General features: G+C 47.6%; 1 protein-coding gene across 2 annotated transcripts in view; it reads right to left on the reverse strand.

Annotated features, from left to right (window-relative positions):
• MGAT5B (alpha-1,6-mannosylglycoprotein 6-beta-N-acetylglucosaminyltransferase B) overlaps nucleotides 1–24,675 on the reverse strand; it is a 172,827-nt gene that overhangs the window by 104,733 nt on the left and 43,419 nt on the right. For both annotated transcript variants that reach the window (XM_034790490.1, XM_034790489.1), the window contains exon 3: nucleotides 7,007–7,151. In XM_034790490.1, coding sequence (XP_034646381.1) covers nucleotides 7,007–7,151 — 145 coding nt within the window. The remainder of the gene's footprint in view (nucleotides 1–7,006; nucleotides 7,152–24,675) is intronic.

The raw sequence follows: 24,675 nt of genomic DNA on the forward strand, positions 1-24,675 counted from the left end.
CTCAGCCTGAAGTCAACAATTTGGATTCAAAGAACCGACAATAATAGAAATGAGGGAATTACGTGGGCCCCAGGTATACTGGGATGTGATTGCACTGAGTAATTCTAGCTGGCCTGCTTCCCCTGTGCAGGCTATTGTGTGTGATATGTTATCACACGGCCTCATAGTGTGCTAGGGGTGCCCGTGGGATTAAGTATTTGTGCTTCAGTTAAATGTTTTATTTGTGATGGTTCCATACTTGTATTTCTAGATTATATTTCTGTGTTTGCATTCAGATTTGCTGTAATGCTTCAGATCTTTGTTTCTATTTGTATTTGGGTTTATTTTCCTGGTCCATTTGAAATCCCTATGGACACATACATGAAGCCGTTACAATACAGGCTCTGGTTTTCCACCATCCAGGAACCCAAACAGTAGGAGAAGGTCAGATCTGCCATTATTCCAGTCTCATAAATGGTTCTGAGGCAGTGAAATGCCCATGGGAAAACATAAAGGCAACACAACAACAAATACGCACCAAAGGGAACACAACTAGACATGCCCTGTGCGCGTAGCCTGAGGATGCATTGCTCATGGACATTAGACAGTAGCCCTGTCAAGAGGTGCAAAGGCAAATGATGATGGGTAAAAGAACATCAGACCGGTAAGGAATATGACTGGCCAGGGAAGCATATATTCTAAACATATATAACAGAGCTGGTCGAAACTCAGAATTTCTGTTCTGCAGGAAACTCTGACATTCAAATCAGAATGAAATTAAAAAAAAAAAAAAATCCAAAATTTCACGCACAACGACATTTTAAAAAATGTCTCGTTTAAGGTCAATCAAAACATTCCATTTCAATAAACTCAAAGTGTTTCGTTTCTATTTAGAATTTTTAAACCTTTTTACACTTTCTATATAATAAAAAATAAATTTGAAACAAAAAAATCAAAACATTCCATTTAGACCTTATCAAAATGCAAGAGAGAAACCTGATCCTCAAGTGTCTGAACAGTAAGGGCATTCCAATCTTTCTCTGACACCACCACAAAGTATCAGTGGCCATCTTGAAACGTTATCATGGTATATATGAGCGCACATCCATTAGGATCTTTCCAACAGAGGTCACCAAAAGGTCATCAGATTTCAACCACTCAACTGCCCTTTTAAACTTAAAATCTTGAAATCTGATACCTATGTATTGTGGGTCTTAAATATGACCATCATAGGTCAATAAAAGGCCACCAGTCTTTCTAAGGGAACTGTGATTGTTCAAAAGCCATTTGAAGTGATCCTCTTAACGTTTTGTATGCACTTTCCCAAGAGGCTCTAAATACAAGAAATATCCGAGTTGAAATGTGATATTTCTATACTACATCATCAGGCTGACAGTTTGCCAAAATACTATTAATTTCTTCTGCTGGTTGTGAAGCCGCTGAGATGGAGACATGAAAGTCATCTGAAGTTACTGGTTCTATTCACCAGCTATTAGCCAAGAAAATCATCAACGGTGAGCGAGTCTACCACATATGCTGTCATGAATATTCATGAATACCCCTACAGTGGATTACTGTTGACACGTGTGTATAGAGGATAGGGAGTGCAGGTGGTTACACAACACTTTCCATTATATATAAATATAAACTACATTTTTAAAAAACATTAAAAACAACATTACTTAGGTTGCTTAAGCCAAGAGCTAAAAGTCAGGAAATGCCAGACTTAAGGTTGTCCATGCAACTTTCATTAGATCCCCCTTGTGTGCATGCATTATGATACAGGCTTTAATTACATGATCATATACTACTTTTTTCCACCAAAATAACTGTCAGAAAAGTTTTTTTTAAACAGGAGATATTAAGCAACCTTAACATAGTGCTTCTATGCCCTCGATAACACAGATGTGTGTATTATCTTCATCTCCTGTTTCCAACATCAAGGTTGGGTAGAGCTGCCTTCTATCGGTTTCTTGTCTTAGGTACCTAGACTGCCAGCCACCTCCCATTTTACAGATGGGAAACTGAGGCAGAGAAAGGCTAAGTGACTTACCCAAGATCACATAGGAACTCTGCAACAGAACAAGGACTTGAACCCCAGTTGCCCACGTCCCAGGTTAGGGCCCTAACCACCAGACCATCCTGCCTCATAAATCTGCATATAGACATGTAAATATAAATACAGGGACAGGTGTGCATATAGCTGTGTCATAAGAAATTGCATGATTCTGAGACTGCTCTGAAAGTTTGACTGACACACGATTTGGGATATGTGCATTGTTCACAGGTAGCAAAGTCATAACAGGCCGCAGGAGGTCATCCCTCCCAGGCCACACCACATCGCCATGTATTTTGTTTGCAACACAATTTAGAGAAAAGTTACTTAAGGCTATGTCTACGTTGCACGCTTCTTTCGGCGGCATATAGATATGTACTCGGGTAGCCCCCCTAGCCCGGAGTTAAGTAGCAGTGTAGACGGTGAGGAATGGCTCAGGCGAGTACAGTACAGATATGCTTGAAGGGTTTGGGTATGCACTGAGGACATACCCTCCACAGCTCTCTACTGGTCTAAGCCGTACCTTCTCGCTATGCTGCTATTTTTAGCACAGTCGTGTCCCACTGCCTCCCTGCTGCTGGAACCTTCCCTCTGCACGGAGAAAGATTCCAGCAGTGGGGAAAGGCTCTGGCAGGGGACAGCAGTGGGCAAAGGCTCCAGCTGAGCCTTTTCCCACTGCCTTCCCCCTGCCAGGGCTTGTTCTTATTGCAGTGAAAGGCTCTGGGAGCTGCTGAAGCCTTTCCCCACTGCCTCCTCCCTGCCAGAGCCTTTCACTGACCCATGGAGCTACACACCAGAGCGTGGACGCAGCCTGCTTTTCACTGCGGCATGTAGCTACACATACCCTGCACACCACCGCAAATGGGGTGTAGTGTAGATGTAGCCTCAGACATCTCTTTAGATGTCTAACGTTTTTATGAGTGCTCTTTCTTAAACGTGGAAGTTCAGGTTGCTTTAATCACCATTTCTGCAGGCCTTGGAGTGACAGAAAAAATTAGTATTAATAAATGTTGAAAGCCTTTCAAAATGATGTGAAATGTCTTTCGAGTAAATCATCATGTCACACTTGGAAGGTCTGATGGCATCTCTCGAGCTGTCAGTGTGAAAATGGATGCAGCATATGTATCACTGGGGAGCTGGGAATGCCAGCTCTGCAGTGGGATGTAGCAAGTGTTGCTAGTCCTGGCAGTGTGCGTCTATTTCATTTAAAACCCATTTTTGTTCCAAGGGTGAATGGTACCAGCCGTGGACCTCAGACTAGAATAAATGTCAGTCTCTACATTTTATTTGATCCTCCTTTGGGTTGCGGATAGAGGTTGAAACTACAGAAGGATGGTCTTGTGGACAAGGCTCTGGGCAGGGACTCAGGTGATCTAGGTTCAATTTCTGACCACCACAGACTCCCGGTGTGGCCTTGAGTCCTTCAACTCTCTGTAAAACAGCGATAATAATCCAGTATCTCTACTGCCTATTTAGATTGTAATTTCTTCAGGGCTGGGACTGTCTAACTATGGGTTTGTACAGTGCCAATACAACTGCTTTTCGAGCTTGGTTGAGACCTCTTGGAAATTACTGTAATACTGCTGCCATTATGACTAATTTTCTCATTTGGATTATAGGTGTATTCCTGGAGAGGAGAGGTTAGAAGGCCGTTTTGATGAACTGGTCAAAGGTGCAAAAAAAAAAAAAAATGCAATTGATTCCATAGTGCCAGTGGTTGATTCCAGGGTGACAGAAATAAATGTGTTATACAGACGTGTGGTGATAGAAATGTATTATATAGACATGTTGTAAATGTGTGTATGTTTTCTCTCTTTCTCTATCAATATCCCCACACATGCTCATCTCTCTATCTATATCTGTAGATCCAGATAGATCTGTTTTTAGTAACATTTAAGCTAGTGGGATTGTAATGAAAAGAACAGTTGAAAGGTATCAGTGTGTCATTGGGATTTGATGGGCTCCATTGGTCATGGCTGATTACTGCCATTACTCAAAGGGTTACTTCCTGCCTCTCTTCCTTGAAACCCAGAAGGCGGCAGGAAGGGAGAGAGAGGAAAAGCCAGAGAGACTTTTAACCCAGAGGCAACAGCGTCCAGGCAAAGCAGAGAAGGAAGAGGGAGGAAAAAAATCTGAGCAAACCTGCAATCTTCATAATACTCTGCCACTCAGTTATTTGCTGCTAACTTAATCAAAGCTTAACTTCAAAGAAGTCAGCAGACACATTAAGTGGGAACATGGCCTGAGTCTTATTTAAGAGCAGGGCTGGACTAGGGAACTGGAATGGAGCCAAGCACCAGGCTCTTATGGGCCTCCTTCCCCTTTCTAGTCTCAATAAGCTTTTAACCATTGTGTTGTGAGCTCTGTGTGCGTATCTCCCTGGGAGGGGAAAGGCCAGGAAAGAGCGAGGAGAGATAGCTCCCTGTTTCCACTGTAGGTGGGGAAAATAAGATAATGGTGAGGGAGGGTGAGTGGGCACCATGGATTTAAACTCCATGTAGCTGCTGATAATCAGAGGCTTAGCTTGCTAAAATGGCCTACAGGGAGCTGTATTACAGGCAGGGATTCAAATGTTTTCTGATTTCCTGTCTCCTCTCTTTCTTTCTCTCCTTCTCATCCCTACCCCTCCCCTTTCCATGGCTCAGCAGCCTCTCTGTGAGCATATGGTCATGATTATTCATATTATCGCAAATGCCTAAAGGCCCAGTGAAGATCAGAACCCCGCTGTGCTAGGCGCTGTACAAACACATCATAAGAGGCAGTCTCTGCCCTGGAGAGCTCCCACTTTTGAAAGGGATAGTAAATAACGAATAGATGTTTTAAGAAATGACTGTTCAACAATTAGACGTTGTTACAGAGTCCAACCGATTGACAGGTGGCTTATAATCCTGGCTTATAGCTATTTATAATATCTTCTATCAACGTGCTTATAATGTTCTGTAACACATGCTACTCGCATCTGGAGGTTGCTTGTAACATCTATCAATCCTTCTTAAATGAAAGTTTAATATCAAGGGTGACCTATTTAAGAATGTTACATTCTTTCTTTTAAAATGTTAGTTTAAATTAGAGGGGGGCACCTGATTCACAAAGCTGGGATCTGGAGGTGTTCCCCTCTAGGAGGGGGAAGAATGGCCCAGTGGACAGGGTGCTAGTTTAGGACTTTGGAGAACTGGGTTCAATTCCTTACTTTGCTACAGGTTTACTAGGTGACCTTGGCCAAGTCACTTAGCCTCTTTGCATCTCAGGGTACATCTACACTACAAGGGGGAGTCGATTTAAGATACGCAAATTCAGCTACGTGAATAGCGTAGCTGAATTCGACGTATCGCAGCCGACTTACCCCGCTGTGAGTACGGCGGCAAAATCGACCTCTGCGGCTTCCCGTCGACGGCGCTTACTCCCACCTCCGCTGGTGGAGTAAGAGCGCCGATTCAGGGATCGATTGTCGCGTCCCAATGGGACGCGATAAATCGATCCCCGAGAAGTCGATTTCTACTGCCGATTCAGGAGGGTAGTGTAGACCTAGCCTCAGTTGTAAGAGGGGGATAACAGTACCTAATTTATATGGCCCTTTTATGGACTTATCCTCACAGCACCCCTGTGATACACAGTCGTGCTATTATCCCCATGGTACATGTGGGGAACTCAGACACAGGGAGGCTAAGTGATGTGCCCAATGTCACACAGGAAGTCTGTGGCAGAGCACAGAATTGAACACAGGTCTCTCAAGTCCTAAACTAGCCCCCTAATTCTGGGCCATCCTTCCTATTGCCCTACTTAATAGGATTGTTGTGAGGATGAAGGCATTAAATGCACTCAGATACTACAGTGACGAGAGCCATATAAGTATCATAGACAGGGAGTCTGTTTTGGGTTCAGCTCTGGTTTAAATAAAGGGCAGGAGGAGAGAAATGTTTTCATAAAATTCACAACAGTTTAATGGAATCCCAAATTGACAGACAGACAGACACAGAGTTCTAACAGTTTCCCATGGGCTCTGCCACTGCTGCTCACAGCAGCCCTGCCTGCTGCTCCTGACCCCATGCAGGAGTGGCTTTAGCATGGATTCAATGGCACCCACAAAAAGCACGAAACCAAGGGTGCAAAACCAGGCACACATACGCTTCTCCTGGCCCAGTGCAGTGGGGAGGCCCTAGGAGAAGGGGATTGGAAATCGAGCCCACCCTGCATTCACCCTGCTGTGGCAGCTCCTGTCCCACAGGCCTGGCTTCCTGCTCCAGGCATTGCAAGCTGGCACATGAGCTCACCGCGCCACTCAGGTTTGGCCTGGCTGCCCCTCTGTCATGACAGAGGGATGGCTGGGCCAAACTTGGGTGGTGCTGCAAGCCCATACACCAGGCCGCAATGCCTGGTGTGGGGAGTTGAGCGCAGCCCCATGGGACAGGAGTTGCCCTGAGCAGGGGAGTGTGGGGTGGGCTTGCTTTGCAGCCCAGAACTCCCCGGGAACCCCTCTCCACACCAGGCTGGGATTAGGGCTGCAGAGATGGGGGAGAGGGTGCTGATACGGAGGACAGTGCCCCTTCGGCAGTTTACTATAGTGCACCCATTGAATCAAGAGGCTACATTCGTCCAGCACCAGGTAGTGGTAATGTCTGGTTCGTGTGGCTACATTCTGGCAGCAGTAGCTCTGCACCTGAGAAATTATTCCAGTTCGAGAGACTCAGGCGGGGAACATGCTTTTACTGGGGATGTGCTGAGCCGCCACAAAAGAACAGCAACCCGGCTAGTAGCAGCAGCATCCCCTAAGCTCTCATTGTCTGGATCCTGCGAAGTACTGAGCATGCCCAGCTCTCACGGACAGTAATGGCATTGGAGGGCACCAGCATCTCGCTGGGATCAGACCTTTCAGTGTGGGATCAATGAGCTCCTCTCTTGTAAACGGAGCCAGGTGGGTTTGGAGGAAGGGGTTCCCTGATCCCAGCCGGCTTCATTCCCGCTGCCACTGACCTGTCCGGAGGAAAACGTGCCTCCTCCCCTTTCCGGAAGTCAGTGCTATTCTCCAGCCTGGCTAGTACGTCCATCCTCTTCACCATCATCTCCAGCATGTCGCTCATCTTCCGCAGCACCCCTCTGGACTCCAGCGCGCCCATCACTGCAGTCACACAAAGAGCAAGAGAGAGGCTAGAGCAGGGCTTGGCCCTCAGGTGGACACAGTCATTTGTTTTGTCAAGATGGGAAGGAGCGGCTCAGCGACCGTGAAAGTGATGGATTATCAGCACTCGCCTGGGCCAGGGAGCGGGTGAGATGATGACGTAAAAGCTTCCCTAAACATCCCTGCCCATGCATCTCAATCCTGGCCCACAGCAACCCCTGCTATTCCTAGTCTGGGACCCAAAGCTCTGCCAGTCATGACTGCATCCCCCTACCACCTGCTCTTCCATTCTGAGGCTCTCCACCCACAGCCCTGCCAGCGTACCTTAATCCTGGTCCACAGCATTCCTGGCTATTGCAGCCCTGGGTTACAACACTAGGAATGCACCTCAGCAGTCAGATATCAGGTCTCCTGATCTGTACCATCCCGGTGCTATTTCACTAGTGAGCACTGAAGGGCTATGGAGTTTTATAAATATAAACCTGGATTCAAATGTAATTTGGTCACAAGTACAATGAGTTTGCTGGTCTCAGTCTAGAGGCCGTGTATTCATGTTGCAAAGGCAGGACACAGCTTGACCTAATGGGCTGTCTTTGCTCATGTCACCAAGAGATGCTGCTTCCTAGAATAATCAAGCAGACGTGTGGAGGGCAGGGATGGAGGGGGCTGGAACTCAGGTCCTGCTTTGCTCAGGTGCGCCAGTCTCTATACGGAAATGCATCTGCCTCTTCCATGTAGCTGACTGGAATTTTGACTTGGCAAAACCCCACTCAGAACACAGGCCCAGTTGGGTCACCCAGGATGGAGCATTCCACCATGCAGCCCTTGGTAAACACCTAGAGATTGCCTCGTGCTTCGCTTAGTACAGTATTGACATCAGTGAGTCCCAGGAGGTATCGGCACCTCACAGAATCAGGTGCACCCGGGGCAGCCAGCTGGTGTCTCCTTGAGGCAAGTTCTGTGGGGATGTTTATGACTGATTGCTATCGCTCCTACTCTGGAATGGTTTGAAGTATATTTTGGCAAACAAAAACAGACCAAGGGTAAAATTTTCACAAGAACCTAAGTGAATTAGGAACCCAGCTGCCATTTTCAAAAGTGACTTGTGGCCAGATTCACAAAGGGATTTAGGGACCCAAAGAGGCATGCAGGCATCTAGTAGGATTTTTTAAAATGCCTAAGCAGGTTAGATGCCTAACTTCCAAGAGAAGTTCCCCAGTGGGTCCAATGGGAGTTAGGGGCCTACCTTGCCTAGGCATTTTTGAGCATCCTGCTAGGTGCCTATCTGCATCTTTAGGCACCCAAGTACCTTTAAACATCTGGCCCTTAGGATCCAGTGTCCAATTCAAATCCAATGGACTTAGGCTCCTAAGTCACTTCTGAACATGAATTTAAGAACAGTCATACTGGGTCAGACCAAAGGTCCATCTAGCCCAGCATCCTGTCTTCCAACAGTGGCCAATGCCAGGTGCCCCAGAGGGAATGAACAGAACAGGTAATCATCAAGTGACCCATTCCCTGTCGCCCATTCCCAGCTTCTGGCAAACAGAGGCTAGGGACACATGCCTGCCCATCCTGGCTAATAGCCATTGATGGACCTATCCTCTATGAATTTATCTAGTTCTTTTTTGAACCCTGTTATAGTCTTGGCCTTCAGAACATCCGCTGGCAAGGAGTTCCACAGGTCGACTATACATTGTATGAAAAAAATACTTCCTTTTGTTGGTTTTAAACCTGCAGCCTATTAATTTCATTTGGTGGCCCCTCACTCTTGTGTTATGAGAAGAAGTAAATAACACTTCCTTATTTACTTTCTCACACCAGTCATGATTTTATAGACCTCTAACATATCCCCCCCTTAGTTATTTCTTTTCCAAGCTGAAAAATCCCAGTCTTATTAATTTCTCCTCATACGGCAGCCTTTCCATACCCCTAATCATTTGTGTTGCCCTTTTCTGAACCTTTTCCAATTCCAATATATCTTTTTTGAGGTGGGGCGATCACATCTGCACACAGTATTCAAGATGTGGAACTTAGGGTTCTAAGTCACTTAGGTGTTTTGAAAATTTTGCCCCAATCGTCCATCCAGCTCAACAGCAATCTGTCTTGGAAGCTCTAAAGGAAGCCATAACCCTTCCCTCCAAAACCAGCCCCATTCCAATGTCACCTCAGTGAGCAATGCTATGTTATTGTATAGGGGAGAATTTCTTCCTAAACCCAGCTAGAGTTCAGCTAATGGGATTGGCAGCCCTTGGGACTGCAGAGTCTATATATGTCTAGCTCTTTAAAAAAACATATCACCATGTTATTTCCTCACTAGTACCCTGCAGCAGTGAGTTCCACTGGTGAATTCCACCGATTTCTTAGGCATTTCCTTTTATCCCTTTTAACCATACTGCCTCCTATAACTTCACTAGTGCTCCCTTCTTCTTGTAGAAAGGGGCAGAACAAATAGGATCTTTTTTTCCTACATCCACCAGGCAAGGGGCCAAAACTCCTTATTTCCAGCCTTGTCCTCTCCCCTTTTAGTGACCTGCAGTCCCTATTATGGAGCCAGTGGAAGGGGAATAAGTTCCTATTTCATCTCACTTCAGTTCACTCCAGGCTAGTTAAAAAACAACAACACCCAAACAACCCTAACTAATCCTGTTCAGCTTATCTCCTCAATTCCACACCTGTGCACGCTTTAAAAGGTACCACATGTTTCATTTACGAAGCAGCAGGAGGCTAACAGAGGATGCTGGGCACATCAGAAGTACACTGGGCATCACGGATGGATATTTAAGTTATGCACATCTTGTCCCTTTGAGATGCAACCCTGGGATCTAGATTTTGAACACCCCAGAACTCCAGGCTGTGGGAGGGGGGATCTTCTGAGCTGGGATTTTGGTTGGCATCTGGGCTTCAGTATTGCTCAGACTTCTCTCCTCCCCCCCCCTCCTCCCCTACAAAAATCACCCCTTGGTGTCTACTGCACATGCCTTGTGCCTGTCATGTCTCACATGCACTCATATTACTGACAATAGCACATCAGCACTGCCAGCCCTGCAGAGCCTGTCCGGGTGAGGAAGAGCAATGGTGTCAGGCTGCCTACAGGAGGGGCGACCAACGTGCAGGCCAAGGGCCAGGGTACGCCCTGCAGCAGCTCGCTCTCTTTAACCATAGGGAAAGAACATAGCTAACCAAGGCAGCCTTTACTGCTGGTAAGGTCAAACAACAAGCAAATTCCGTTTATCAAGGGGGGGACAAAGCCCAGCCTGCATCTATGTGCTCAATTTTATAGTCAAATGATAGGCACGTATATGCATGTTAGGCCTCACCCTGGGGGAAGCTGGGAACTTGCCATAGCTGCTCCAATGTTGTAAAGACCTTCCCTATGCTTTCTTCTGACTCGTGCATCAGCCACAAGATCACCTGCCTCTACCACCTGAGGTTAAGGAGAACTCTTCTAGCAGTGAGTAAGCAGCAGGCTTACTGGGGCTAATTAGTAGATGGACATGATCATACACACTAGGATGTTGCAGGGGCATCATTTGCTATGGGAAAAGGGGGCAGTTGCTCCCCCAGACCTTGGTTTGTCCCCAGACCTTTCATTGGTTTATAAACTCCACTTCTCCCCTGCCACCCACGTTGCAGGACATACTAATATAATCCCATATAATGTTCTATTTGCTGACATAGTTTTGCCCTTCCCCCATTCCTCTGTCATGTGATGCAGACAGATTTGAAAGTCAATGATCAGGACTAAGAAGAGGGCATTTATAAGTCATTTTTCCAAACATCAACACTCTTTAGAGAGTCATATTGATACAACAGATAATAACTGTGAAAGAGCCATCCGTCAGCAGGCTGTAGACAGTAATCTGTACTGAATGAAACCTCCACAGATCCACTTGATAAAATGCTTGCTCCAAAACAGCCTAGTGAGTACATGACATTGTAAAAAGTCCTTAAGGGGGATTTACAAGATAACCCTCAGCAGCCATTGTAAAACTGTTACTGAGCCCTGATACTCAGCCCCGAGACGGGTCACCTACCTTTGACTGAGATTTTGTGCATTGACACACATTTTATGATAGCATTTTAAAAAAAAATCAGATCTAGAAAAAGCAAACAAGTAACTCAGAAAAATAATTCCTCTCTCATGGGGGTTCAACCCAGCCTCCTCACCCTAAATGTTCAATGCATTAATTATGTGAGAATGCAGCGGTACCTCTTCTGTTGAAATCAGTGGGTGTGACAAGTCTCAGGCTTCCTGCAGCTCTGAAAGTGTACCCACATGGCTACGTTTGCAAACAGCAGAACCTAAGTTGCATCTGCAAAATATTTGCATGGGCAAAAATATGATTGCACAAAAGACACATTTTGGGGGGAGCAAAATAGATCACCAGACTGGAAATAAGACACAGATTTTTCTCAGTGAGGATAATTAACCACTGGAATAATTTCCCAGGGCTGTGGTGGCTTCTCTCTCACAGGCAATTTTAAAATAAAGATCGGATGCTTCTGGTCTAGTTCAAACAGGAATTCATTCATGGAAATCCTATGGTCCCTACTCTGCAGGAAGTCAGGCTAGATAATCACAGTGCTCCCTTCTGGCCTTAGAATCTGTGAACTGCAAGTTCAGTGTCACATGGATTCATGTAACCTGTCATGCTTATGCACACACCTGTGTTAGCCAAATGGGCTCGTTTCCCCCTGGAGCTGCCCAATTACCCCAAGGAGGCACGGGAGTCTAGAAGACGGCTTCAAGTTCTTTATTGATCAGTCAGCTGAGCGGGTGTCCCCCTCGACTCATGCCAGAGGGAGGAGCACACCTTACAAGCGTAGAGCAAGCCTTTTTATACCCAGTAACAAATGACTTAACGTGCATACATTCTGCTGACCTATGGAATTTTTAAATTCCCTTTTAGGGGTATATAGAATACATCTGTTGGGGCCGTAAATAGGATACATTTGTTGAGCCTCTTTGATTGATTGTCTTGCTATATGTTCATATATGGGAAAGGGAGTTTATGGCCATGGGGAACAGCTGAAATAATAGGCGAGTATTTGGCCTTTGTTCTAACACCTGTATGCAGTTGTACTGCTTATTTTCACAGTGGCTAGTCAGTGCTGAGGTATTGGGTTCATCACAAGCCATGAATTATTAACCACCTAGAATTGCCTAGAGACAAAATGCATAGCATTAATTAAATGCCTGAATTCCACCCGGATTTTGCAGAGAGCTCCATGGGGGGGCTGGAGTCTGCCCAGGTGGAGTTCGGAGCAGGGTCAGAGCTTTGAAGAGCTTCCTAGGCTCGTTTGCAGAGCTGCTGAGGGCCTACCACACCCACCGACTTCAGTTACAGCTGCAAACACTCGACCCTTTTAAAAAACAGGCCTGGCTATGTGTCTCAAGCTGGGCACTCAGCGTGAAGGGGCACGTTTGCAAAATGTGAGCCTTAATAATTGGACTGCATTTTGGTGAAGGGCGTTCCAGCTGGGTGCTTTGCGATGCTTTAACCAACAGTGGCCGGTCAGGCTTCCAAAAACCAGCTTCCCACATCAGAGAGGAGCTATCCCTGATTGCTTCCTCCCGCACACGCTGCACAGGCCCAAGGTCACGGGCACAAATCACAAAGGAGAGGACACGGGCTGGAGTGAAGAAGGTTAATTTTCTTTACCACATAAAACATTTGGGAGAAGCCCTGTTTCGTGGCTGTACTGGTGAGGGCAGGAATTTAGGACACAGTGGAATAGCTCAAGGTGGGAGACAGGTAAATGTAGACGTAAAAGCAGGGATGGTCGCTCCTAATAGCAGCCAGTGGAGACGAAGATGGATTGCAGCCACCACACTTTTACGCGTCTCTGGGGGAGGAAGGGGGGGGGTAAAACCTCAGCTGAGCGGGATTTCTCAGAGGGGAATACAGCTTGAAAATGCAATAGCTAGACAGCCTGGATGATTCACTGTGGCTGCCACTCGGAGCTGGGCTGTCGCCCTGTTTTATGACTTGATTGTGTTTGTTTAATTAGAGGGCCTCAGTTAGCATTGCAGTTCATTTGAAATCTAAATGGCTGCTTGCAAGGCCGAGGCAGAGCAGCAGAGCTGTCCCCCTACAAAGACAAGAGACACAAAAAGAGTCCGTCACCAGTAGAGGCAAATCGCTATTTAAAGTCCTTAAACAAGGAGGTGAAGCTGGGGGGCAGGAGAGAGGTATTTTTAAGTATGTTAAAGGAAATGGCTGTAATGCAACCTCCTTCCCAAAGGAAGAACAAACCCAGCTGGTCCCTTTGCTCTTCCTGGGGGGCAACTTTGAAGGAGAACTACACAAAAAGTCAGCCCTGATACGGCAAAGTGAAGAGGACAGGAAGGGAAGGAAAATACCATTAGATAAGTACATATATCTGCCCAGTCTGGAGATCTGACCAATGTTGCACCTATTTGCATATTACATTTATTGATGGGTTTTTCTATGCCTCTAACTCATCACCTTAGTCTGAACGCCTCGGGAACATTAAAGATTTTCTTCTCTTCATTCTTCCTCTTCCCCCACCCCGCTGAGGTGGGTCAGTATTAGACCTGTTTTGCAGATGGGAAACTGAAGCACGGAGCTATTATGGGACTGGATTTTCCAGTGAGTTGCACTTACATTTAGGCACCAAAATAGGTGGCCAGGTTTCCCAATGTGCTCAGCATGGTTGGGTGCACACTGGAGCTGAGCTCTTTAGAGAATCTGTCTTCACAGGGCTCACCCAAAGCTCTTGCCATCTGACAGTAACTCTCCTGTGTGACTAAGATGAATCATCCAGGTTGTTTAGGTGATACATTCCTCAGGGCAAGGGACTGAGTCTCCCTTTCTATTGTACAGCACCCTGCATGCTTAATCATACAATATCAGGGTTGAAAGGGACCTCAGGAGGTCATCTAGTCCAGGGGTTCTCAAACTGGGGGTTGGGACCCCTCAGGGGGTTGTGAGGTTATTACATGGGGGGTCGCAAGCTGTCATCCTCCACCCCAAACCCTGCTTTGCCTCCAGCATTTATAATGGTGTTAAATATATAAAAAGTGTTTTTAATTTATAAGGGGGGGTCACATTCAGAGGCTTGCTATGCGAAAGGGGTCACCAGTACAAAAGTTTGAGAGCTACTGATCTAGTCCAACCCCCAAACATGTGATCAGCACAACCCAGATGGGACTTGAACCCACAATCCCCAACTCTGGCAGCTGATGTCTTATCCATTAGGCTACTGGGTCACACTAGTGACCTGCTATATAAACCACCTGTGAGGAAAGCAGCTGTTTTGCTCCCCAACCCACCTCTTCCACCATCAGAGACCCAGTCGCCCTCCCCTGTGTTGGGGTGTGACTGGCCATTTCTGCAAGCGCAACTCCTAGCAGACTGGCATCTTCAGGAGAGATGTCGAGAGGCTTATCCACTAGGATTGAAACATCAGTTCGGAAAGCTCCACCGGCTTTAGAAAGTGCTTCTGGGAACGGCATTGGCATGAGCAACAGATTAAAGAGAGCAAGTGAGCAACAGACAGTTCCCTACATGACAAACACACACATCTCCAACTGCAAGGGGGTGGCAAGACTGCAGGGCCAGGGGGCAGCCACTGTTTGCAGATGCCGTCTCTGTGTATGGATTATAATTGTATAAGCCAAAACCTGGATGAGTTCCCAGGTCCTGGGCAGTGAGAATAATACCCTCTGGCAGGTAGAATATTTGATGAGAACGCCTATGAAAATCAAATCAACTTGCAGCTAAGTTTTAGCCTCCTCTCTCCCTTCACACACTTGATTTCATTGGGCTCTGCAGTCTGCCAGAATTTTCCCGGTAGACAACAGCTGCTTAGTGAGGAGGATAAAGTGAGCTTCAGATCAGCCCCTTTGAATGAGGCCAGAGCAGACTGTTTGGACAGGATGGTGTAGGACACCTCACTACACACTTTCTACCTCTGCTTGAATGGGTAGGGTGGCTGTGGTTTATCCAGGAGAGGAACGAGGGTGCTTTCCATTTCTATGCCACTGTTAGCCTAAATCCAGCCCCTGGCTACCAATTCCAGCAGGAAGAAGTAAATGTATTGTATTTATTGTTATTTTAGGAACACTTAGAGACCCCAGCCCCACTATGCTAACTAAAAGGGATAGTTAGCTTTGCGGTAAAGCTACTAAACCCAGGGTTGTGAGCTCAATCTCTGAGGGGGCCATTTAGGGAACTGGGATAAAAATCTGTCTGGCGATTGGCCCTGTTTTGAGCAGGGGGTTGGACTAGATGACCTCCTAAGGTCCCTTCTAATCCTGGTATTCTATGAAAAGGCAGCCCATTACCCAAACTGCTTCTACTCTAAATAGCAAAGATGATCATTTCCTCTAGACTGACCAGAACAATTAAGTGACTTGCCCAAGGTCACATAGGATGCTTGTGGCAGAGTAGAGGGCTGAACCTATCCCTTCTAAGCGCTATCTAGTGTCTTAGCCACCACTCATTCTCCTGTAAGCTGGAGTGCTGATTTAGCAGCTATATTAACCCAATCGGTTTATAATGATCCACTTTCACAGACATTTTTGAGAGATTTCAAGACACCTTTCAATAGCAAAGTTCCCCAGGTTGCACTGTCAGAAACTGAGGGGAGATTTGCTCCTTTAAAAAAAAGGGAGGGGAGAGGATATTAAAAACAAACAAACAAACAAAAAACCCTTCCCTGGATAGTCTTATCTTGCAGCACTTTCCCTGCCAGAAAGTGAGGGATTGAGGTGGGACACATCCCCCTCCCCTGAGTCTCTAACAGGCAAAGTTTGAAGCTCCCCCATGCTGAGGCTTCTCTGATTCTTTGGGTTTTGTACCAGCAGCTTAAGAAGGATAACAAGAAATATTGGACGTTTCTTGGCAATGTTATTATGGCTCTTGGAAAGTGTGTCTCATTAAAAAAAGAAAAACAGAGCGGGGAAAAAAGTGCTGAAGCCGCTCTCTTAAAACGCAAGCGCCAGGATTAATTTGCTCTAAACCTGAAGCACAGTTCTGGCCACCCGCAGAACTGATGCTCAGCTGGGCTGACAAAGGAAGAGCAAATCAAGGAACACCAAAGGGATTTCTGCAACGCAACTGGAGCAGGCAGAACTTGTTTACCAGCCAGGAACGTAGCTCAAAGGGTACGTCCGCACTGCAGCTAGGGGCCTGCTTCCCTGCGCGGGGAGATAGACACGTGCTGGCTCTACTCAAGCGAGTGTGCAGCCATGGCCACAGAGCTGGTGGCTCAGGTTAGTGGCTCAATTACATGGACCCAGGGGGTTGGGCTAGACAGTACATGGGTGGCTAGCAAGAGCTGCTGCCCAGGCTGGCATGGCCACGCTGCTATATTTAGCCTACTTGCCCAAGCAGAGCTAGCACCCTCCCTGCTGCAGTGTAGACATACCCAAAGAGACACCCTCAGGCAAATGCCTCGCATCTCTTTATATAGGGATCCATTGTGGAGTCACCCACAAGTCCTGTGCAAAGGGCAGCATAGAATTGTGCAACCCCAGAATCAGAGCAGGGAATGAATTGCCTCATACACTATTGTGTCGCAGTTTGGGGCTTGGTTTCCTCTTTATTCCAAGGAGGGAAGTTAAGTTGCATGAGATCTTTCCTGGTGCCTGGTATGGGAGGGAGTCAATGCTGTGCTTCCTCCCTCCTGCCCCTTGAGCTCCCAGCCCCCACATAGAGGCTTCTCATCCCTACACTCTGTGACCCATGATGCTGGCAGAGCACACAGTACGGGAGAACCTTACAAGCTCCCCTGCATGGGTGCATACCACAGCTCACAGTTTAGCCAATGGTGATATACAAATTTCCCCGAAAGATAACTGCAATTTTCCTGCATTTTCTTTCCCACCGTTACACTCAACTGTAGCATCACAGTCTGAAAGAAGCAGGAGGAACAACCTAATGATTAGAGCAGGTCATACATGTCAATCCAACAATGTTCACTGTGGAACTAGATCCTTTTGCAGTTGGGATGAAATTCATCCCAGGGAGAAGAGCCAGCTCAAGGTCTATGCACCACTAGAATAGGTGCAAAATGAGCCTTTTATATAGACTTTGTGCTGGCCCTCTACAGTGGAGCGAATTAAATTCACTCTCATTGAATACAGTTTGGATGGCCATCCTCAGCCTATTGGTGGGTGAACAATTCACTGTGAATAATCAATCATGGCCATTTGTGCGGTGATTGGTCATCTTAGTCACATGGTATTTCTTCTGTTTTTCTATCTAGAAGGATGCAATGTTCTAAACAATCAAATAGCAATCAAGGAATAACAAATAAACTGCACTTCCTGTTACACACTTTGGGGCAAAAATTAGTTGTGCTGAAATGTGTGAAAGGATCGGGGTTTGTAGACATTTTCGCCAATGGTGAAAATCACTGTGAACGGTGAAAATTCATCAGTAGTTACTGAATCTTCACAAATAACAACTCATAGGAATCCAAACCCAACTCAACACAAATGTTAGCTGATCAGGGTTTGGGGTTTTTTGTCACTATTCAAACAGCGCCGCTAAATACAAAGGAGAAAGCTCCTAATTAGCCTTGCTAATCAACAACAATGGTAAAGAAAACACATATAGAACTGCATAATGGATTAATTGGAGTTTGCAAAAGTCTGACAGTTTTTTGACAGTTCCCCCAAGTGGCAGACACTCTTTAAAGGCAATCACTGAATCAACAGAGTTTTTCATAGCTGTGCTATGAAATAATGATTGCAATCAATCACAATTTACTGTATCTCATGAGACATGCTAGTCACTGCAATGGAGGGAGGGGCGTTGTTTATGGTGCTTCAAGGGGGTGTATACTTAAGTAAGTGGATGGCATTGGGAAAAAAGCAACCATGTCCTAAGTGCCATGTGTATTGAAACATACAATAGTTTCCCTAGGAAAGTGTTGGCATCTTAACAGTGTTGTTGAAATTTGGACAGGCCAGAGCACTGGATAATATATCAAAGAGAACAATCTTGTGGAGGAAATGTGCTGGTGCTGAAATGGCCTCTGAGACATGCACCCCTATGCAGATGTCCCACTAAGGCCTACTCATGTCCCATTTAAACCTCTGAAATGGGGGTTAGGTAGGACACCGCTGTCTCTCTGCACAAGGGAGAATTTCACTCCCTGTGTACAGTAGGGGCACAGACATAGCAGAGAGGTGGCCAGCCCCTTGTCTTCCTTGGACTGCCCCGAAAAAGGTGGGGAAGTTTATGTAACATCTAGAAACAGAACAGCAAGGTAAGGGCAGCATGGCTGAGACCATGTAGAAGCAGAGAGTAGCTGAGAAAACTCAGTGGAAGACAGGATGGCAATGCCTACAGCACACTGATGAGGAGACTGGGTGGGTTGCCAAAGCCAGAGGTGATCGATTGACTGAGCAGCATGAGTATCTCTCTGTTCCTCCACTCCCAGTTGCATCATGTCCTACTGCAATCGTTCCTGTTGTAGAATAGCAGAGGTCGGACACTCTTATGTTCTGTCTAACCTGTGTTAATACAGAGCGGTTCTTTCAAGATTACATATGGGTTTAAGATGGGCTTTCAAAAGAGCCTAAAAGAGTCCAAATCCCATTGGAAAATTCAGTATTATCTGGGCGTGTAACTCCCTTCAGCATCCTTGAAAATCCCAGCCTTGGCTTTTCTAATTGCTTGTCCCATGAGCCACTGGTACCTGGAAACTGCCTGAATTCTCAGAATGCCTTACCCCTGCACTGCCCGCCCATTGCAGGGCCAGTCTCCTCGGTCTGCACTGAGGCTAGGCCAAGCATTGGCTGATCAACATTCAGCACCATGGCCAGGGACCAAGGGAGAGCGTATGGACCAGGAGCCTGTGAGCAAAGGGAGATAGTAATAGGGAAGTTGACATTTCCTAATTACATTATGGACTTTTGTCTAATAGATTCCCCACTCCTTCCTTGCAGATCTCCCCGTGCTGCCAAAGGCACCAGCTATATAGCAGGGCCACAAGCATTGATTTGAAATTTGCCTTTGAACCCAAAGCTGTAGTCAGTTTTGGGGTGCCAGGGAGGGGACAGTGGAGGATTCCCACAATTGTCACAGAGGAAGGGAAACTGCTGTCTGCTCACTTTTCCTCAGGCTCAGTGACTAAGCCACTCCCCTTCCCCTCTTATTCCCCCAGCCTCAAGTCACTCTCAGGTTTTCTGGCCTGCTGTTAGGCACTCAGACTGACAAGTACAGGTGTCATCATACTCATGCCTCCCACATAACATTGGTAGGTTCTTCAGTTCCTGTTATGTCTCCAACAGCAGGTCTCGGTCTCTCAGCGGGTCGAGAAGTGGAAGAGGGTGGCAGAGTGAGCCCTGTGTGCTGTTCAAGATTGCCATCAGCTTTCTCAGTTCATCAATCAAGCACTCACACTGTGCTGCATTGCGGGACACGTTCTGTCGCCGCACTGTGCCACAGTGACCATGGATGCAGCAGTGGGCTCCACAGTGGTAACTGTAGCCATTGAGGGTTGTTTTTCAAAAACCTATGGAACTCCCTGTGGCAGGGTGCCACTGAGTCAAATACAGAGACCTGACTGCTAAAGAGGACTGTAGTGAGGTGGAATGGCCTCCCTTGGAGCTTGAGGGAGGGACCACTCTCTGCCCCCTTGGGAGGGTGGAACCAGGCCGGGTCCGACCCTTGTGCCAGAAGCAGAGAGGCAGAGCAGGAAGTATAAGAGGCCTCCAGATCAATTGGGCCAGAGCCAGGGAAGGAGTCAGATGCCTCTGCCTTGCTGTTGGCCCCTGGACCAGGGACTGAGCTGCCCCCAGAGGAGGAACCACCATCTGCCGCATAACCCGAGGAGCCGGAGGACCCCTGGACTACGAGCCCTATCCCCGAAGTAGCCCAGGGAAACCAGGCTTTAGTCTGGTTTTGCTGTCAGAGCGCGTATGTTAGGAGGATCCCCGCTGACTCAGTGGAGGAACCAATGAGAGCTGTGGAGGATCAGCACCTTTGAAAAATCAGGCCCTAAATCCTGTGTTGCTTCACTACTGAGCCATTGCTAACTCCAGTGAGGGGCAGAGGGAGAGGCCTGACTCTGCTGTGGTTTTCGTTACTCCCTCGCGTGAGGTTACAAGGCTGGGGCATATTTTCTTTTTGGCCTGCGAACCCTCCCCAGATAAATGCGGAGGGGGTGGGGCTGCAGCCATCTGGACAAGGCAGCCCGTGGAGTCTGGTTGGAAGAAGCCTTATTGACAAGTAGCTACGTGAACATCCATTTTGTCGATACTGGCTGCTCAGAGCTGAGACCAAGCTGAGCCACCGCTGAGAGGGAGTTGGGCAGCGAGTAGCACCTACGCCCCTTATCTTCCCAGCACAGTTCAAAGGGACTAAAACATCCCCTGACATTTCAAACACGGCTACACAATACTTCTCCGACGCGCATAACATGGCTGATTGGTTGTTGACTCTCTTACAGACATAAGTCATATTCCAGTCTAGCTGTCCTGTAACAGCTGAATGCTCCAGTACAAGGAGGGAATTTGTTCCGAGATGCCGTGACATTACTTATGTCTGCTGAAAATACCAACTGCATTAATTCCAGTCCAAAATATAATCTGGGTTTTTTTTTTTCTTAAAGGGCACTGCCATCCTATATTTACCCCCCAAATGTAGGATTTACTAATGAGGGGAAGAGTGCTCGGGGGGGAAGGGCGTAACAACAGTGAATACAAATAGCCCAGGAATAACACAAGGTGAGCAAATCACAAGTGAGGGGCAGCAGCAGAGCTGTGGGGCGTGAGGGGAAGCCCAGAGCTGGAGAAATGCAGCTCAGGAGTGAGGGACATGAGCAGAGCTGCGTGGGTGGCCCGCACAGCACGTGCCTGAACTCTGCCTCACGTGAACCAGTGCTCCCAATTCCTTACATCCTAGCTTTACCCAGAGATATACGAGTCAGGCTCTTGGTTTGGAAACTGTCAGTGCCCCTGTCACCACAGCTAAGATACGGTCCCTTTGTCCCCTTCAGGCCCTGCCCATGAATTTTGTGGCTGGCTGCAGTAACTCTGGCTGAGGGACGAGGCAGGTCAGCGTGGAGGGAGAATGCTCCGCAGCTCTCCAACTGCTATGCTCTGTCAGCAAGCTGCGCCAGTTCCACCAGCTGGCGGTTCCCTCCCTGCCGACTCCCATCTCAGGCACAGCCAGCTCAGAGCCAGTAACTTGGCTCTTCAACACAGAAAGCTTGGCCTGCCTCCACAGAGACCCTGCCAGGGTTCAGGCCTCTGGCATAGCAGGCTGATATGCCCGAGTGCTTTCCCATTCGATCCCCTTTGGTGCCGGATGTGTAGCTCCTTTCCAACTCCTGTCTCCCAGCAGCTCCCTCAAGTCTTTGGAAAGGAGAAGAGTGCCCAGGTTTATGCACCAGGACCAACTTCAACCCACCACCACACTGATACTGGGACATCTAGCCCATATCATGATGGTGGGGAGATGCCATTTCCCAAGTGTGTGTGTGTGGGAGGGAATAGAGGTGGGGGGGAGGCCATCCCCTGAGTTTGTGGTGGGAGGATAGAGATGGGGGGTGTCATCCCCTGAGTTTGTGGGGGGAGGATAGAGATGGGGGGGTGTCATCCCACAAGTGTGCGTGGGGGAGGATAGAGATGGATGGATGCCATCCCCTGAGAGTGTGGGAGTAGAGATGTGGGGAGATGCCACCCCGAGTGGATGGGGATGGCTACAGAGATGTGCAGGGGAGAGTTTGACACCTCACCCTGATGATGACTGGCAAAATCTCCACAGGGGGAGCCATGGAGCTGAGTGTGACAGCCCTCTCAAAGCGACATCTGTGACTGAACATCGGTTTGACAGGCAGTCAGAGAAATCCATCCTGCCTGAGTGACGCGCGCTGTCGCGGCCCCAGCAAAGTGTTGTGTTTAAAGGGAAATGGAGAACACCCCGGACTGTAGCAGGCTTGACGCAGAGACAACAGGGGCCTCACTCTTTAATCTCCACCATGAGAACTCCCATCACTCACCCTTGATTGCTGGTCTCTCGCCTGCTGTCAGCTGCAGAGATGCGCTGCTTGCTGGGCCCATGACGGCACAGGCCTCTGCAGTGTTGGAGATACTAACAACAGGCACCTGAATCCTCTCCTTTAGCACAATCATTCCAGCAGACTGTGGTGATGGGCTGTCTGCAGCTGCTGCGAACTCTGCAGGCTCCCAACTCTGCTCCAAAGCCCAGCCTTCAGCTGTCTGGGACACTGCTGCAGGCAGGGACAGGTACCAAGAGCAAGGCTGTGCTGGGGCAGATGCTTCCTGGCTGATCCACAAATAAAGGAGGAATTTTCTGCTCCTACTTCAATCACCCCATAGTCCTACCGCTGCTCTGCTACCTGGTTTTGCTCTTATCTTCAGTAGCTACACAGGTTTCATTGCCGTAGCATTGAACCACTCTCAATCTTTAATGCAGTTATCCTCCCCACTCATCTGGGAGGCAGGGCAGTGTCATTAACCCCATTTTACAGATGCAGAACTGAGGCACACAGAGACAGTGACTTGATCAAGGTCACACAGGAAACCTGGGGTGGAACATGAACTTGAACCCAGGTTTTCCAAATCCTAGGCTGGTGCCCTAACCACTGGGCCACGCTGCCTCTCATAGAGAGCCAATGCTTCAGAGGGACCTGCCATCTTACAGCAGTAGTGGAGCCCTCACCCACCAGTCCCCTTTTTTCTCCATCTCTGCTTTGCTTGGAGTTTCTCGCTATCCAATATTACTTTGTGCTTTCCCCCTAACATTGGCACTTCTTTGTTTATTTTCTGTATTGATTTTGACTTAAACAGATTGGAAAGACCAAAAGAAGTCACCTAGCCAAAGGCTCTGGCCATCCTGACAAATAATCCATTAAAGCCACAGCCCATAAATAACCACAGCAAACCCAGGGCCGTTCCCATTCTCTCTCCCTACCCCCAGCAACAATAAAAGCACCCGGCAGTGAGGACATAACAAACAAAACCTCCCTTCTCGGATCTCAGCCATCCTCCAGCACCCATCCCAGCAGGTGAGCTTTGCAGTGTCCCCTCAAGGAGTCAGCCCATTGGGGCTGTTCTGTACGGAGGATGGGATTCAGTTCCAGTGCTGAGAGCCCTGCCTGCAGCTCTCTCTCATATAAACCAAGAGGGCTCCTGTTTGAATGCTGCCTCTTGCTGATCACAGCTAAGGCTGGATGGAATGGGGAGAGGGTGGGTCATTCAAGCAGGCGTGTCCTGGGTCATTTAGGGTTTTGGAGGTCAAACACCAACACCTGAAGCTCCACTCAAAAATCCACCAAAAGCCCAGGCAGGTCTTGGAGCATTGGTGCCAGATGATAGCCACTGGCCACATGCTGCACCAGCCTGAGTCTCCAAATGGATGTCAAGTGTAGCCCAATTCAGGGTGCATCACACTAGCCTGAACTGGAGGGGACAAAGGCATGTATTACTGTAGCAAGGGATGCACTAGAGGACACAGCCTCCAGACTAGACCCAGATGGGAACAGGCAGTCCTGCTCACCACTCCTAATTAGGTTATCCACAGGCAACTGGAAGCTAAAGAGACTCAAACTGCCAACTCCAGGGACTAATGGTGAATGTGCACTCTCATCAGGGGGCTGATATACATCATCTCACCATGCTCTTTGTTTGCTTCCTCCACTTCTGTCTCATGCAGACTGACCATCCATGCCCCAGCCTCACTGAAAGATCTTCGGCCACAGCCTTCGAGTGGGACAAAAGTCATACAGAGGGGACACTGCGAACACCTCAGTTGAGTGCCTTTCCTCTGAAGATCTCAAAGAGCACAGTGAACCTCATTACCCCATGTAACAGAGGGGGAAACTGAGACACAGAGAAGGGAAGTAACTGTCAGTGACAGAGTTAGCAATAGAAATCCCCTAACTCCCTGCCCCCTCTTTTAGCCACTAGACAACACTGCATCAGCTTTGGATAGAAGCATCCAAACTTAAGGGAGGGGTGCAGAGGGAGGGCTTATACAACCTAAGCCTTTTGAGATTTGCCATCAATATTTATATACAACTATGCTGAGAAAAGACTGATCTGTTTAGCAGGCACAATAAAGCAGGAAGGCAGCAAAACTGAACAAAGAGCTGCGCGGCAGGGCCTGCATACTAGCAACATTGATTCGCACCTGTAAACTCCCGCAAATCAGCTTGTGGGCCTGCTATTTAAATTGACTTTTCACATCAGCTATGGATGTGCCATTAATCTATTGCTGAGAGTCACTGAAATACATTGGCAAGTAGTCTGTTCCCTTGCAATTGGCCAAATTAAGCAGACTTAAGCTGGCTATGAGCAGTGTTGAGTAAGTGAAATATTCTCTCTCTTCCTCTCTGTCTGTCCATGCTATCTATCTATCCATCCATCCATCACCATTGCCCTGCCCTCCAGTACAACCAATGGAAACAGATAACTTCATTGGCTCATTCTTGCTCCCTTTGTGTGATGATTGATGGCTCTGCTGCTGTTACTGCCTCGTCCTCCAGGTACACTGGGCACAGTGTACCTGCTGTC

This window comes from Trachemys scripta, chromosome 14, assembly GCF_013100865.1.
Source record: "Trachemys scripta elegans isolate TJP31775 chromosome 14, CAS_Tse_1.0, whole genome shotgun sequence".
NCBI lineage: Eukaryota > Metazoa > Chordata > Testudines > Emydidae > Trachemys > Trachemys scripta.